This window comes from Muntiacus reevesi, chromosome 2 (genome assembly GCF_963930625.1).
Source record: "Muntiacus reevesi chromosome 2, mMunRee1.1, whole genome shotgun sequence".
Lineage (NCBI taxonomy): Eukaryota > Metazoa > Chordata > Mammalia > Artiodactyla > Cervidae > Muntiacus > Muntiacus reevesi.
The window spans coordinates 260,784,839-260,800,851 of record NC_089250.1 but is presented as its reverse complement, the minus strand read 5'-3'; the positions used below and the strand labels follow the sequence as shown (position 1 = coordinate 260,800,851).

Sequence of the window (16,013 nt, the reverse complement as noted above, 5' to 3'; positions counted from 1 at the left end):
CGGGAGGCACACCTGGTGAAACCGCCAGACAGCAGGGAGCCGGTGACCCCCAAAGTCAGGGAGATGGCCGCTACTGGGGTTGTGGTCAACAGGGAGGTCCTGGGGGGGTGTTCTCAGCCTCCGCCCAGGAGTGGGGAAATGCGGCTCCCCCTGTAATTACCTGTTAGACTGACGTGCGCTGATGCACTTCTCTGCAGGTATGTTAAGCTTCCCAATTATTAAAGGTGGAAAAAGAGGTGGAATTATCAAGGCACCTAAAACACACACACACACACACAGCGACCCGGGGCCAGGCTTCTGCTGAAGGCTGGGAGGAGGGAGAAGGGGGCTGTGGGGCGCTGGGCGCAGCAGGGGAGGGGTCCCTAAGGAGAAAGCAAGCACCAGAAAGAGCGCGCGTGCGCTGAGGGCTTGATGTTGGGGGGGGTCCTCACCTGGGGGACGGCGGGAGCCCGGCCCTCTCGCTGTCCTACTTCCTCCCCATTCCCAGCACTGAGTGAGGAGGGGCGGGGGAGGGGAGGCGGCCCAGGCCGCTTCCCATAGGGTGGGAGTGGCTGAAACCCGCTGGGGGAAGCCAGCCCGAAACTGCCACACAATGCCGCTTTATCAGGAGTTTCCAGGGCCGGGCTGGGGCTGGCGGAGGGGAGCAGAGGGCGGGGGAGGGAGGCTCTCTCCGTGGGGCCCCTGCCTAGCGCCCCCACCTGCCAAGGTGTGCCCTCCGAGCTCCGCTGCAGCCAGCCCTGAGTGGGGGCGGGGCAGACGGGCGGCCGGGACAGCCTTCTAATCCCCCGGCTCAGTGATGGGGCGGCTCAAGGAGTGCCCCCCAGTGGTTAGGAGCCCGGGCCAAACCCCAGCCCTGCTGACTGACACCAGGCTGGTCTCCTGGGATCTCATTTCCCCCTTTTAAAAGGGACAGAAGAACACGGGGTTTTCCTGATAGCTCAGTTGGTAAAGAATCTGTCTGCAACCTGGGTCGCAAAGATCCACTGGAGAAGGGACAGGCTACCCACTCCAGTATTCTTAGGCTTCTCTTGTGGCTCAGCTGGTAAAGAATCCGCCTGCAATGCGGGAGACCTGGTTTGGATCCCTGGTTTGGGAAGATCCCCTGAAGAAGGCAAAGGTTACCCACTACAGTATTCTGGCCTGGAGAATTCCATAGACTGTATAGTCCATGGGGTCATAAAGAGTCGGACATGATTGAGTGACTTTCACTCACTTCACTCAAGAACATGTACACCTAGGACTTCCCTGGTGACCCAGTGGTTAAGACTCCGAGTTTCCACTGCAGGGGGTGCAAGCTCGGCTCCAGGTCATGGAACTTAAGATCCCACATGCCACTCAGCAAAGCCAAAACAAAAAACAACAACAGCCCCCCCCCCCCCTTGCCAAATCTTGGAGTTGCTAGGAGGATGGGATAAGTTCATTTACTCAAACACGTACAACAGTACCTGCTAATACCAGTAACATAGAGAAATACTATGAGGACTAACACTAGCAGCTAACAGTCTTTGAACATTGACTATGCATTCTGCCTGATGAGTAGGCATCTATACCCTCAGAACAAGCCCAAAAAGGAGGTATCGTTATCATCCCCATTTTACAGATGAGGACACGGAGGCACAGAGGGGTGAAGTGACTTGTCTGGGATCACACAGCCAAGAGTGGCGAACCTGGTTCCAGTCTGTGCCCTCAATCTCACTACATCAGACAGGTTAAGCGCTCCAGGCTGGGGAGGGCAGGCCTGGGTTCGAGTCCTACATTTGCCTCTCACACGCTGTAGGCTGTCTAGCCTATGCCTCCATTTCTTCTTTTTCGGGAAAGCAAAGTATCACACATAGACAGGAAAGGATGTCCAAATGGCTTTCAACAAGGATGCTCCCCTTTGCTCATGTTAAAATCAGAACCACAGTAAGGACCACTCGGCACCTGTCTGACTGGCCGAGGTCAAAACATCTGCTGACACCCGTCTGCAGGGTGAGCATGGGAGGAGACAGACCCTGGTGCCCCTGGGCACTGGGGGTGGGGATGCGCACAGGCACGGGCTCTTGGCAGACCAGGACACGACCACAGGGCTACCGGGCACACGTCTCAGACCCCGAGCACCTCCAGAGGTGTGTACAGCTCACACGCATGTGCAGGAAGACCTCACACCATGGAACCTGCCCCAGCCGTACACAGTGCAAGGACGTCCCTGACCTCCTGACAGAGAACTTAAGAGTGAAAAGTGCAAGGAGCAGGACAGAATACAAACGTGAAAAGTCAGCTCCATGTGAGCAAAACAAAAGTGGGAGAGAACACGTGCAGGAACAAATGTCCAAGAAAGAAGAGAAACGGGAACAAGGCTGAATCTGGGAAGGGGCCGACCACCGGGGTGGGAAAGAGACCTATGGCTGCACACCCTTCTGTACTGTGCGCGGTTCCTCAACTGTGAACAGATTATACATGCTGCTGGGGCAAAAACGGGCATTCTTAAAATTGATGCAGGAAAGAGAAATGAGGCTAATAACATCCCTTCCTCAGGGCTCCGGGCTGAGCTGCTGCGAGATGCTTATAAAGGACACATCTAACTCTTAGCACTTGGGAGCTGGGGGCTCGTGCAGTGTCCTGAGGGGCTGGGAGCAGGTGAGGAGGAGGCCGCAGCCCAGAAAGGGGCACATCCGATGAGCTTACTGTGAGCCAGGCAGCATGCAGGCACACCGACACCAGTCTCCTCCAGCCCCCCAACAGCTCACTTAACAGCTGAGGAGGGCTTCCCCAGCGGCTCAGCTGTAAAGAACCCGCTTGCAATGCAGGAGATGCAAGAGATGCGGGTTCCATCCCTGGGTCGGGAAGATTCTCCTGGAGAAGGAAATGGCAACCCACTCCAGTATTCTTGCCTGGAGAATCCCTACAGTCCATGCGCCCTCAAAGAGTCGGACAGGACTGAAGCAACAGCATGAGCACCATGTGAGGGAGGAGATGCCCAGGGCGGCCCTGCCTTTTCCCCAGGGGTCCCCGCTAGGGGGTTGGGCTGTGAGATGCCTGGAATGTGTGGCCCTGGCAGGGAAGCTGCCATTGCTCCGAGGATGGAGCACCCAGCACCAGCAGAGCACCTGGCACCCTGGGGAAGGGCAGGCTGGGACCAGAGGGCCCTGAGACACCGGCAGCGGTGAGTGGTGGCTTCTGATACATCTGCCGTAGCTGGCTCCCCCGGGACCTGGGAAAGCTCCCCTTCTGACCTTCTTGCCTCCCCCTCAACCTTCCTGTGGGCCAGGGCAGCTGTGAGACAATAAGCCCCAGCCCCGGATGGGTGGCTGGGCTGGGAAGGGTCCCATTTCCCTGGCCATGACTTGGAAGGAGACCGCTTCCTGCTGGCAGCATCTGTGGCCGCCTGGCTGGGGTGATGGGAGAAACAGCTGCTGGGGACACCCCGGCCGGTGTCTGGCCAGGAAGTCTGGCTCACTGGGAGCCAGCAGGACAAGGAGGGGTGACGCAGTGGACCAGAAGGGGAAGGAGTTGTGGGAGGTCCTGCAGGAGGCGCGGACCCAGGGCTCAGAAACTACCCAGGCTGCCCCCTGAAGAGTTTCTGTCCAAACAGGAACCTGGGTTAAGAACAGGAAGTAGCCTGCCCTTATCAAGACCACTTCCAGATTACTGCAGGGCCACTGTGAAAACAAGCAGTGACTCTGGAGCCCGGAGGCCTGAAGTTCAAGGCCTGCCTCTGCCACCTGCCTGCTTGTGTCCCCAGCCAGGTCACACACCTCTCTGGGGCTCAATTCTCTCATCTGTAAATGGGGTTAATAACCATACCTACGGGCTTCCCACATGGCACAGTGGTAAAGAACCTGCCTGCCAATGCAAGAGATGAAGAGACATGGGTTTGATCCCTGGGTTGGGAAGATCCCCTGAAAGAGGAAATGGCAACCCACTCCCATTCTTGCCTGGGGAATTCCACGGAAAGAGGAACCTGGCCAGTTACAGTCCACAGGACTGCACGGACATGACTGAGCAAATACACCCACACAGCGGTACCTACCTGTAGGTTGTTGTGAAGATCAAATGGGTTCATATGGGTAAAGGACTCGAAACCTTGGCCAGCACTCAGGACCCTTCTCCATCTCCACCAGCCTCGTGCTACCCACCCTCCCCGGCATGGACTATCCCTCTCCCCCGCCCGCCCTCGCTGATCTGTTCCCCACATGGCAGCCTGAGCAATCTTTATAAAAGGGAATGCAGATGTTGCTTAAAGCCCTGCGATGACTCCCATCACACACAGAAAGAAATCCATACTCCTTGTCTCAGACCGTCCACCCCTGCTGTATCCTATCTGCCAGACCTCCCCACGTCCTTGGCCTCGCTGCTGACTCTGCCCACTGGCCCCTCTGGTGGGACCCGAACATCCCATCTTTGGACCGCGGGCCCTTCGCACTGTCCATACCCCTACCTGCTCTGTTCTTCCCAGCTCTTCCTGGGCCTGGCTCCCTCTCGTCAGTCAGACGTCTCCCTTCTCCAGAAAGCCCTCGCTGGCTCCCAGGTGGAGTGAGGAGCCGCCTCCGGGTTCCCTCAATCCCTACCTCGTCCCAGCCCTGACCATTCTGCTTGAGCATCCCTCCCCAGCCTGACCTCTCTGGGACGCTACCGTCTGGGGCCAGGTCTGTCCCCTTCACGGTCCTGTGACCCCTGAGGGCAGGGCTTCGACACGGGGACCGATGAGCAGTGTAACCGGGTTTTGCTCATCCCCTTCTGAGTGGCACTTCCTTTCTCTTTGCCTCCTTCCTGAGGAGGTTTAAGTCAGTATGCTTCCCTTTCCAAAGGCCAGCCCTGGGAGATGATCCCCTAGGAGAGGTGGGTCAAAGTTATAGCCACTGTCCTGGATGCCCTGGAGGACACAGGTCAAAGCCTTCCCCGGCCTGCCTTCTCCTCTGGGTGTGGGGGCTCAACAGGTGTCAGACCCCAGCTAAGCTCATCACATGAACTGCACCCCTGTTTGCAACCAGACTGGGGAAGGGGTGCAGGTGGCGTAAAACCCACCACAGTTTACTCACGGCTGAGTAAACTGTTTCAGCAAGGACTGCAAGCTTGCCTGAAGCAGCACGGAGCCGAGGGAACCATCAGGCACTGCTGGGAAGCACGCTGGTACAAATGCTGAACAGAGTAATTTGGAAGGTCCAGCGTTTCCACTGTGAGGCATATGCCCAAGAGAGACTCTGGCTGCAGTACACAAGGAAACACGCTCCAGAATGTTCATGGCAGCACTGTTTGCTACAGTCCCAACGGGAACCACCTGAACAGCCACCAAAACGTGAATGGGTAACTCTGGTGCGGCACCATCATAAAAAGAAACACACAAAGGGGAAATGAACAACCTGCTCTAGATCTACACGTCCACACGGATCTTTCTCGTCCACACGGAGAAACAGCCACACTGACGCAGGGAAGCAGCAGCAGGCTGTTTCCCGTGGTGCCATTTATAACGACCTGTGAAACAGTGGACAACCCCGGCCAGCCATTACAACCACGTGCTGAGGCTAGCCCCGCCCCAGACCAAGGGCACCCAGGCCAGAGTCTGGGAGGGGGCAGGGGGCTGGGGGAGCAGCATTCTGGAAAGCTCTCCAAGTGACTGCAGCGCGGAGCCAGGGTTGAGAGCTATTACTCTGTCGTTTGCGAATCCCTCTGAGGGTAGTAACAGTAGGAAAACCTGCGATGGAAGGCTGGACGCCAAATCCAGCCCCGTGGCTACTACCATCGGGAAGGCGGGGCAGAGAACAGGGGCCTATAACTGTATCCACGGTCCCAGGCTGGACACTGGAAGCGTGGGTGTTTTGCTGTATTGAAGCTCTACTTTTCCCACTAGTCTAAAATGTATCATAAGAACAAAACTGGCAAACAAGACATCACTTGCCCAAGGTCCCATGGCTGGTAAGTGACGGGGAGGGAGCCCAAATGTGGGTGTCCAGCACCAAAGTCCCCCCTTTATCTGTGCGGAGCCCTGAGATGACGCGAGAAATGCCACTGCAAGGACTGGTAGGGCTCCCTGGCCACGCGCCCACCCGGTGCCCCTGCCAGAGCAAGCCAGGAGGCAGGTGGAGAGGGCCTGACCACCACCTCTGAGGCCCTCCCCAGGCAGCAGTAGCAGCAATAGCCTGAAGACTAGTGCTGACACAACACCTACCATGTGCCAGGCCTTGGGCCAGGCTCTTTATGCGCCACATCCTCACAGCAGGTCTGAGGTAGCCACTATCATTATGCCCATTTTGCACAGGGGGAAATTGAGGCCCAGAAAAGTTAAGCGACTTGCCCATGATCACACAGCCTGTAAGTGATGCAGCTGGGTGTGAGCCAGGCATCCTTGTCCCAGCATCCCCTCTCTGAACCGCTCCCCAGGACTGCCTGGGAGCTCCACACACACGGGGCAGCCACTCACCCACCTCTGCTTCACTGCCAGCCCCGCTCCGAGCCGGGAACCCTCGGGGTCTCACTCAGGCGCCATGCTGCCCACAAGCCCCCAATTCTGCACCCCTGACCTCCACTCACGCCTCTCCGTCTGCTTGGCACAGCCTTTCCCATTCTTCCTACCCATCCTTCAGAGCTTGCCCAGGGGACTTTCCAAGTCTCCGGCCCAGGCTGGGGCCCAGAGGTGGGGCATTTTCCTCATCCCCGAGCATGTTTTCGCAGGCCACATTACCCTGGGCGAGATGTAGCCATGTCTCACTGGCTAAGGGTCTGGTCCCAGTCCACTTCCACCAAGGGACACTGAGGGCCCCTGGGAGCCAGGGGATCCCCGCTGTCCCATTCACTGCTGCAGACCCAGCACCATGCCTAACATTCAATTGCCACCAACCCTGGGGGAATTCAGGGAAAGAACAGGGGAAAATTCCTGCCTGTGAGGGGCCCACCTTCTAGCAGGAGGCAGATCAACTGAGCTCTGATAAATAAGTTAAGGACAGAGGGAAGGGCTGGCAGAGAACAACAGTGAGATAAAGAGTGTCTGGGGGCAGGGTGGTCCCGGTCAAGCTGTGAGCGTCTGGTGAGTGAGAGGGTATAGAGCAGAGAAGGGGTTCCAGGCAGAGGGAACAGGAAGGTCAAAGACCTGGAGACAGGCATTAGCCTACAGAGCTGAAGAACAGCAAACAGGCCAGTGTGGTTGGACCTCCCGGAGGGATGGGGAGAGCAGCAGAAAAAGAGGTGGGAGCGACTGAGGACCATGATGAGAGGTTGCGGTTTTAAGTACAGAGAACACCCAACTTTGTACAGAGTACCACCCAAGGACACCCTCCCTAGCCAGGAGCCTGCCAGATTCACTTGGGCTCTGGGCCACCCATAAACACCGCTTCCCATAGGCCCAGGGGAACCTCTCCTCCCAGATCACACCCTTCCATGGAGGCCAAAGAGACAATCTATTCCTGCCCAAGGAGTGGCCAAGCCTTGCCCAGCTCCCTACTTCCAGGAACAGACCGCCGGCAGTTTACAGTGTGGCGACCGGAGGCCGGAGCTCTGGAATTATTCAGATCCAGCAGGGAATCTTCCTTCATTACTTAGCAGAAGCTCTCTGTGCCTCATTCTCCTGGCTGTAGAGTGGGTCTATCTAGATTGTGCTATAGTAAGACTAGGCCCACAGGGTGCTGAGTACAGCCTCAGCACTCATTAAGTATTAACCAACATAATGAGTATTTGAGAGTCAGTAGAGCATAGAACTCTGAGCCCAGGACTCCAGAGTTCAAATCTCAGCTGCAAAACTAACTCATTAGGCGGCCCTGGGCAAAACACTAAGCCTCTTAATAATGGCACCAAGCCCAAAAGGTTGTGGTCAGGATTAAATACATGGAAAACGTTCAGAACAGGGCCTGACACACAGTAAGTGCTTTATGAGTGTTTGCTATTCTTTTCATTATCTGGGGTGGGGGGGGTGGGGGGGTTACTTCTCCCCCATCAGAAAGCACCTTGACCTCTTTCTTGAGTGTCCTATCCCTCCCCTCCAGCAATATGCCCCATTTGGGTTTTAACTTTTGACCCTTGGGACCATCATCTGTGATTTTTCTCCAATTTGGTCACGTTCCACCGCTGATTCCATATAAAGATGCCCCCCAAGCCAAATCTCATTCATTTGCTTCACTGGCTGCTGCCTTAAATCTCCAATCCGCGGCCCCCATGGCTGTGACCTCTGACCCTCGTGGGCACATCCTCCTATCAAATTATTAATTTTGACCCTCTCCTTTTTGACATTCACCCCGTGCCCCTCCAACGAGCTCCCGCTTCAAACTTTGAATTTTGCGCCCCCCTCGCCACGCCCCCTTCGTTTGACCTCTGACCTCCTCTATAACTCCCTCCCGCTCAGCGTTGACCCGCGACCCCCTGGACGCGACCCTTCCCTCCACGAGTGAACTTTGACCCCAGCGGCCCCGCCCCCTACTCGCGTAAACGCTCTCCCACCGCACTGCCCAGCGCACACCAACCCCATGGCCAGACAGCTTATCCTACCGGCTCGGCACCGCAGTCGCTCGCGGCCTGGCCGCTCGGCCCGGAACTCGGCGCCCTCCCGCTGCCCTCAGCTCTCTGGCGCCGCCGCCGCCACGGCCACTGCCGCCGCCATGTTGAATCCCCAACGAACATCCGGGGCTTTCCCCCCTCGCCGCCCACCAGTCCCCATAGCAACGGGGCTGACCCGGCAGGGGGCAGGGCCGGCTCAGGGGCGGAGCTGGACGCCTGGCAGCGCCCGCTCCAGCCTCTGATTGGTGCATGTTGTCCAATCGGAGACCTTCGGGCGGAAAATGCCAAGCCGGGATTGGAAAATTTGGAAAGCTGGCTCCAAGCCCACTTGGATTCTTAAAGGGGAAAATGACTATTCTCTTGTAACTGCATCCCACCTTCCACCCAAAGGAATTAGGGAGTGGAAGCCAGTAGTGGGTAATGATGGCCAGAAACGGCTCTGAAGCATGTACTATGTGTCAGACACCCCGCCAAGTGAAATTTCTTGCTGAATGCTCAGTACAACCGTATTGTATATTAACGCCCATTTTACAGATAAATTGAAGTTTAGAGGGGGCATAACTAGCTGCTTGGGGATCACAGAAAGTAAATAATGAGTTTTGAACGATGTCTGTCAGTCTGAGCCCGAGAACTTCACCCTGAACCAAGACACTGTTACCTAAATCTTTTTGGTAAGTTTTTTGTTTGTTTTTAGCAGGCATTTGTTAAAAAACAAAACAAAACCCGTAAACTAAACTCGGACATCTTTTTCTGTGATTTCACTCATTGGTTCTAGCAATGAGTTTGTGTGTGTGTTAGTCTCTCAGTTGTGTCCGACTCTGCGGCTCATAGAATGTAGCCCGCCAGGCTTCTCTGTCCATGGAATTCTCCAACAAGAATAATGGAGTGGGTTGCCAGTCCCTTCTCCAGGGGATCTTCCCAACCCAGCGATCGAACCCGGGTCTCGAGCACTGCAGGCAGTTTCTTTGTCGTCTAAGCCACCAGGGAAGCCCAGTCAGTGGGTTTGCCCTTCCCCCTCCCCACAAAAAACTCAGGTGCTCTCCCACTTCAAGGTCATTACATTGATTATTCCTTTTTTCTGGAATAGACTTCCCCCAGGTACCCTCATTTCAAAATGGGGGAAATCAATATGATAATGCATGCAAGGTGCTTGCTGGTACCTGGAATTTAGTAAGCACTCAATGCATATGGGGCTTCCCAGGCGGCACCAATGGTAAAGAACCTTCCTGCCAGCACAGAAGACATGAGAGACATGGTTTCAATCCCTAGGTTGGGAAGATCCCATATTCATTTGGGATTGCCTGGTGTCTGAGACAGTAAAGAATCTGCCTACAATGAAGGAGACCTGGGTTCGATCCCTGGGTCAGGAAGATCCCCTGGAGGAGGAAATGGCAACCTACTCCAATATTCTTTCCTGGAGAATTGCATGGACTGAGAAGCCTGGCAGGCTACAATTCATGGGGTTGCAAAGAGTTGGACAGGACTGAGCAACTAACACATTAACACTTAACACAGGTACCCTCATGGCTTCTTCCTCCCTTCACTCTTTCAAGGTTTACTCAAATGTCACCTTATCAGGGGAACTGTCCCAGCCCACCCTGACTAATGCAACAAACACTCCTCTCTCATGCTACTAAACTCGTTACCTTGTCTGCTTTTATTTTCTGTTGCTCAGATCACCTTCTAACATACTATCTAATACACAGAATTAGCTAATCATAGTTATCGTTTTTTGGTCATCTGCCTTGATGGCACGTCTCTCCAGCATGGAGAGCATGGAGTTTTGTTTTGTTCACTGTGCATGCCCATTTGTTGAATGGATGGTTGGATAAATTGTAAATCCACCTCTGCAGAAGTACTCTTAAATGTTTAGTGCATATCCCTTGCCCCAGCACGGTGTCTTACAGAGTAGGCATTTAATTAATATTTGCAAAAGCAGTGAATGAATGATGCATAATTTCTTTTTTTCTCTGTACTTTCAGTGTGCGTGCTCAGTTGCGTCCAACTCTTTGTGACCCTATGGATTGTAGCCTGCCAGGCTCCTTTGTCCATGGGATTCTCTAGGCAAGAATACTGGAGTGAGTGGGCTGCCATTTCCTTCTCCAGGGGATCTTCCAGACTCAGGGATCAAACCCTTGTCTCCTCATCTCCCACATTGGCAGGTGGATTCTTTACCACTGAACCACCTGGGAAGCCCTGTACATTCACTTATCTTTTAAAACAGAATCAGTTAAAAAAAAAAAAAAAAAAGATAAATAAAATAAAAAATAAAACAGAATCAGAAACATTTATAAATAATTTTGTATCTTTTTAAAACAAGACTATAAATACCACTAGTATCTTTCCATGTCATTAAATATTCTTCAAGAACATTTTAATGTTCTTTGTTTTAATGGCTGCATAAGATGCCATTCTGTCAATGAACTCTAATTCGTTTGAACCATTCATTGAACATCTAAACTGTGATAAATATTTTGCTATTATAAATACCCCCCCACCCCAAATCCAAGCAGCTAAACGTTTGTGCACATCTCTAATTATTTCCTTTGAATAAATCAGCACAAATGCATCTGCTGGGTCAAAGGAAATATACATCTTTAAGATATAATAATAGCAGCAGTTCCCATGCCTCAAACATTTCTATGCACCATGCACGGTGCTAAGCTGTGTAATTTAAACAGCAGGGACTGTGATTATATCTGCTTTGCAGAGGAGGAAACTGAGGCTTAGAGAAGTAACTTCATTTGCTCAAAATCACACACCGGGCTCATTTCCAGCTTTAACTCCCAGGCAAGGCTCTCACTAACTGCCCTCTGCTGCCTCTGTATGGCCTGGGACACACATTGCAAGTTGTGCTGTAGTTCAGTTCAGTTCAGTCGCTCAGCCATGTCCAATTCTTTGTGACCCCATGGACTATAGCATGCCAGGCTTCCCTTTCCTTCACCATCTCCCAGAGTTTGCTCAGCTTCATGTCCATTGAGTCGGTAATGCCATCCAACCGTCTCATCCTCTGTCATTTCCTTCTCCTCCTGCCTTCAATCTTTCCCAGCATCAGGGTCTTTTTCAATGAGTTGTCTCTTCACATCAGGTGGCCAAAGTATTGGAGCTTCAGCTTAAGCATCAGTCCTTCCAATGAATATTCAGGATTGATTTCCTTTAGGATTGACTGGTTTGATCTCCTTGCTATCCAAGGGATTTTCAAGAGTCATCTCCAACACACAATTGGAAAGCATCAATTCTTTATCCTCTTGATGAAAGTGAAAGAGGAGAGTGAAAAAGTTCACTTAAAACTCAATATTCAAAAAACTAATATCATGGCATCTAGTCCCATCACTTCATGGCAAATAGATAAGGAAACAATGGAAACAGTGAGGGACTATTTTTGGGGGCTCCAGAATCACTGCAGATGGTGATTGCAGCCATGAAATTAAAAAACACTTGCTCCTTGGGAGAAAAGATATGACCAACCCAGACAGGATGTTAAAAAGCAGAGACATTACTTTGCCAAAAAAAACTCTGTGTAATCAAAGCTACGGTTTTTCCAGTAGTCATGTATGGATGTGAGTTGGACTATAAAGAAAGCTGAGCACTGAAGAACTGATGCTTCTGAACTGTGGTGTTGGAGAAGACTCTTGAGAGTCCCTTGGACTGCAAGGAGAGCCAACCAGTCAATCCTAAAGGAAATCAGTCCTGAATATTCATTGGAAGGACTGATGCTGAAGCTGAAACTCCAACACTTTGGCCAACTGACTCATTGAAAAAGACCCTGATGCTGGGAAAGATTAAAGGCAGGAGGAGAAGGAAATGACAGAGGGTGAGATGGTTGGATGGCATCACCGACTCAATGGACCTGAGTTTGAGAAACCTCTGGGAGTTGGTGATGGACAGGGAGGCCTAGTGTGCTGCAGTCCATGGGATTGCAAAGAGTCAGACATGACTGAGTGACTGAACTGAAGTCTTTGGCGCTCAGCCTTCTTTATGGTCCAACTCTCACATCTGTACATAACTACTGGAAAAATTATAGCTTTGACTATGCGAATCTTTGTCGGCAGAGTGATGTTTCTACTTTTTAATACACTGTCTAGCTTTGTCATAGCTTTTCTTCCAAGGAGCAAGCGTCTTTTAATTTATGGCTGCAGTCACCATCCACAGTGATTTTGGAGCACAAGAAAATAAAGTCTGTCACTGTTTCCATTGTTTTCTCATCTATTTTTCGTGAAATGATGGGACTGGATGCCATGATCTTAGTTTTTTTGAATGTTGAGTTTTCCATCCAATTAACACTTCCACCAGCACTCAGAGGGAATACCCTCTTTAAATATCCTCACCAGCATTAAACATTCCTGTTCTTCTGCTCTTTTGAAATCTTTATGCCTTACTGGGTCTCCATGTTTAATACCAAGTATTGGAAATTCCCTGGCGGTTCAATGGTTAGGACTCTGTGCTTCTAGTGCATGGGGCCCAAGTTCAATCTAATCCCTGGTTGAGGAACTAAGATCCTACAAGCAAAAAAAAACCACCAAGTCTAGTAGCTGAGATGATGGCACTTTATTTAGGTCACAGTGATGGGAGGATGGCCAGGTGCAACCTTTGCCTTTTTAAAAAATATTATTTTATAATGGACTATAGTTGGTTTGGGCTTCCCTGATGGCTCAGATGGTAAAGAATCCACCTGCCACGGGGAAGACCTGGGTTTGATCCCTGGGTTGGGAAGATACCCTGGAGGAGGGCATTTCAGCCCACTCTAGTATTCTTGCCTGGAGAATCCCCAGGGACAGAGGAGTCTGTCAGGCTAGAGTCCATGGGGTTGCAGAGAGTCGGACACAACTGAGCTACTAAGTGCAGAAGAGCTCACCATTGGTTTACAATGTTGTGTTAGTTTCAGGTATACGGCAAACTGATTCAGTTATACATATATCCAGCCTTTGCCCACACTGAAGACTGTCAGGTTCTAGAACCCATATGTGGGGAATCCCTCTTACAACTTAGTTGGGGATCCCATTAGCAATCAGAGCCCTGGAACAAGCCCAGTGGCTGATCTACTCCAAGGGTTTCCCCAGGATGGGCAATCAGGTTCCCCTACTTCAGTGTCCTCAGAGGGGAAATCAGACCCCAGAGAGCTTCCAGTAGAGGACTTCCTGGAGGGGTTAGTGAGGAGGTGACCCTCCAATAGATCAAAACGGAGGAGAAGAGTGAAGCGGATTTGGCCTCATAAAAGTGATAAATTTCAGTACATCAAAGGAAAAAAGATCAGTGACAATATATAGATGGCAAACAAAGCTTTCTGCCCTTTATATGTAAAGAGCATTTACAAATCAATAAGAAAGGTGAATATACAACAGAAAAGTAAGCAAAGAATGTGAACAAAAATCTGAAAATACAGACAATAAGGAAAAACAGAATTGGTGAACAAGAAATTAATAAAATGGACATCAGGCTCTTAAAAAGATCTTTTTTGGTCTCTCACAAAAATATTTATTTAATATTATAATCAATGCTGATGAGAATATAAGATAACAACCACTCTCATAGCCCACATGTAGGACTATGATCCTGGACAGGTTTTGACAATATTCATCCAGAGGCTTAACAAGTGGTAAAGAACCTGCCTGCCAATGCAGCAGACTCAGGTTCAGTCCCTGGGTCAGGAAGATCCCCTGGAGAAAGAAATGGCAACCCACTCCAGTATTCTTGCCGGGAGAATCCCATGGACAGTGGAGCCTGGTGGGCTACAGTCCACGGGGTCACAAAAGAGTCAGACACGACTTAGTGACTACACAACGACAAACAGCAATTTTACTTCTAGGAATTATTAAAGGAAAATGTATACACAAAGGTGTATAGGTGAAGATATTCATCTTTAGTGTTATTTAAAAAGAATTTTGGGGGAATTCCCTGACTATGGAGTCATTAGGACTCCGTGCTTTCACTGACAAGGGTGCAGGTTCAATCCCTGGTTGGGGAACTAAGATACTACAAGCCATGAGGTTAAAAGCCGTGCTGCTTCCCTGATAGCTCAGCTGGTAAAGAATCCGCCTGCTATGCAGGAGACCCCGGCTCAATTTTTGGGTCACGAAGATCCCCTGGAGAAGGGATAGGCTACCAACTCCAATCTTATTGGGCTTCCCTTGTGGCTCAGCTGGTAAAGAATCTGCCTTCAATGCGGGAGACCTGGGTTTGATCCCTGGGTTGGGAAGATCCCCTGGAGAAGGGAATGGCTATCCACTCCAGTATTCTGGCCTGGAAAATTCCATGGACAATATGGGGTCACAAAGAGTCAGACATGACTGAGCAACTTTCACTGAGGTTATAAAAGGAATTTTTTATCATCATTTTAACAATATTTATTTTTATTTATGTATTTGACTGCACCTGCGTGTGGGATGCAGCATCTTCGACCCTTGTTTTGGCATGGGGTATCTATAGTTAGAGCCTGTGAACTCTCAGTTGTGGCACGGGCAATCTAGTTCCTTGGCCAAGGATTGAACCTGGGTCCTCTGCATTGGGAGCTTGGACTCTTAGCCATTAAACCACCAAGGAAGTCCCTCACTATTGTTTGTTAATTGTTGATGTATCATACTGTACTGAACAGTTCCCCTATTCTTGCACATTTAAGTTGCTTCTAGTTTTTTTCACTGCTTTTTATGCCAGATGCCCTGTAGACTCTTTATCATCTTCTTTAATCCTTACCACATATGTGTAGGATGGGATCCTTAGCCCCTCTTAACAGACTTAGAAAACTGAGACATGGAGGTAGGGTAGGAAGTGGGACAAAGTTCCACCACTTGTAAGCAGCTTTGGTGGAATTTTAGCCAGGATGTCTAACTTCAAAACTGATGCTCTTAAAGATGGCTCAGATTCATTCAGTAAATATATTCGTTGCCATCTGCGTGCCAAGCATAATGATAACTGAAAACACTTATGGAGAATTATCTGTATAGCTGGCCTTGTGCTAAACCCTTCACATATACTACTTCATTTAATCCCCACAATAACCCTATGCACTATTGCTATTTTCTTTCTGCAAGCATGCAAAGTGAAGCACAGAGAAGTTAAGTAACTTCTCCAAAGTCACACAGGCAGCCTTGTTGCAGGGTCTAGGGTCCTAACCATTTTTCTTCTTTTTCAGAGAACAAATGCTTTAGAGATAGATAATAAACCCATGAACAATTAAATAATAAACATAAAATAAGATGCTGAGTAGAACACAAAATATGTCACAGGTTGCATCCAGACAGCCGTAAAAGATTGTGAAAGACACAGGTTCCTGTGATCCCACTCCTAGGTGTTTATCAAGAGAAATGAAAACATGTATTCACACGACTTGCGCAGGAATGTTCAGAGCAGTTTTCATCATCACCCCGAACTGGGAACAATCCCAAACATCCATCAACTGGTAAACAGACAAATATGCTGCAGTACATTCACTCCATAGAACATAGATGTACTGCGTGGTTCAGCAATGAAAAGAAAGGGATTCGTGATAAGGAGGACAGTTTGGACGAACTGCAAATGTATTAGCCTGGGTGAAAACAGCCAGCCTCAAAAGA

At 50.6% G+C, this 16,013-nt stretch overlaps 1 protein-coding gene across 6 annotated transcripts in view; it reads right to left on the bottom strand.

Annotated features, from left to right (window-relative positions):
* The window catches only part of PAK4 (p21 (RAC1) activated kinase 4), a 47,641-nt gene extending 39,027 nt beyond the window's left edge, over positions 1-8,614 (bottom strand). For 2 of the 6 annotated variants that reach the window (XM_065926064.1, XM_065926066.1), the window contains exon 1: positions 8,455-8,591. Coding sequence is in view for 1 of the 6 variants with exons in the window: in XM_065926063.1 (XP_065782135.1) it covers positions 8,455-8,586 (132 nt within the window). In the remaining 5 variants the exon portion in view is untranslated. Of the gene's footprint in view, positions 1-8,454 lie in introns of all 6 variants that reach the window. The other 4 variants (XM_065926067.1, XM_065926070.1, XM_065926063.1 and 1 more) reach the window with 3 other exon arrangements.
* Positions 8,615-16,013: the final 7,399 nt, after the last annotated feature.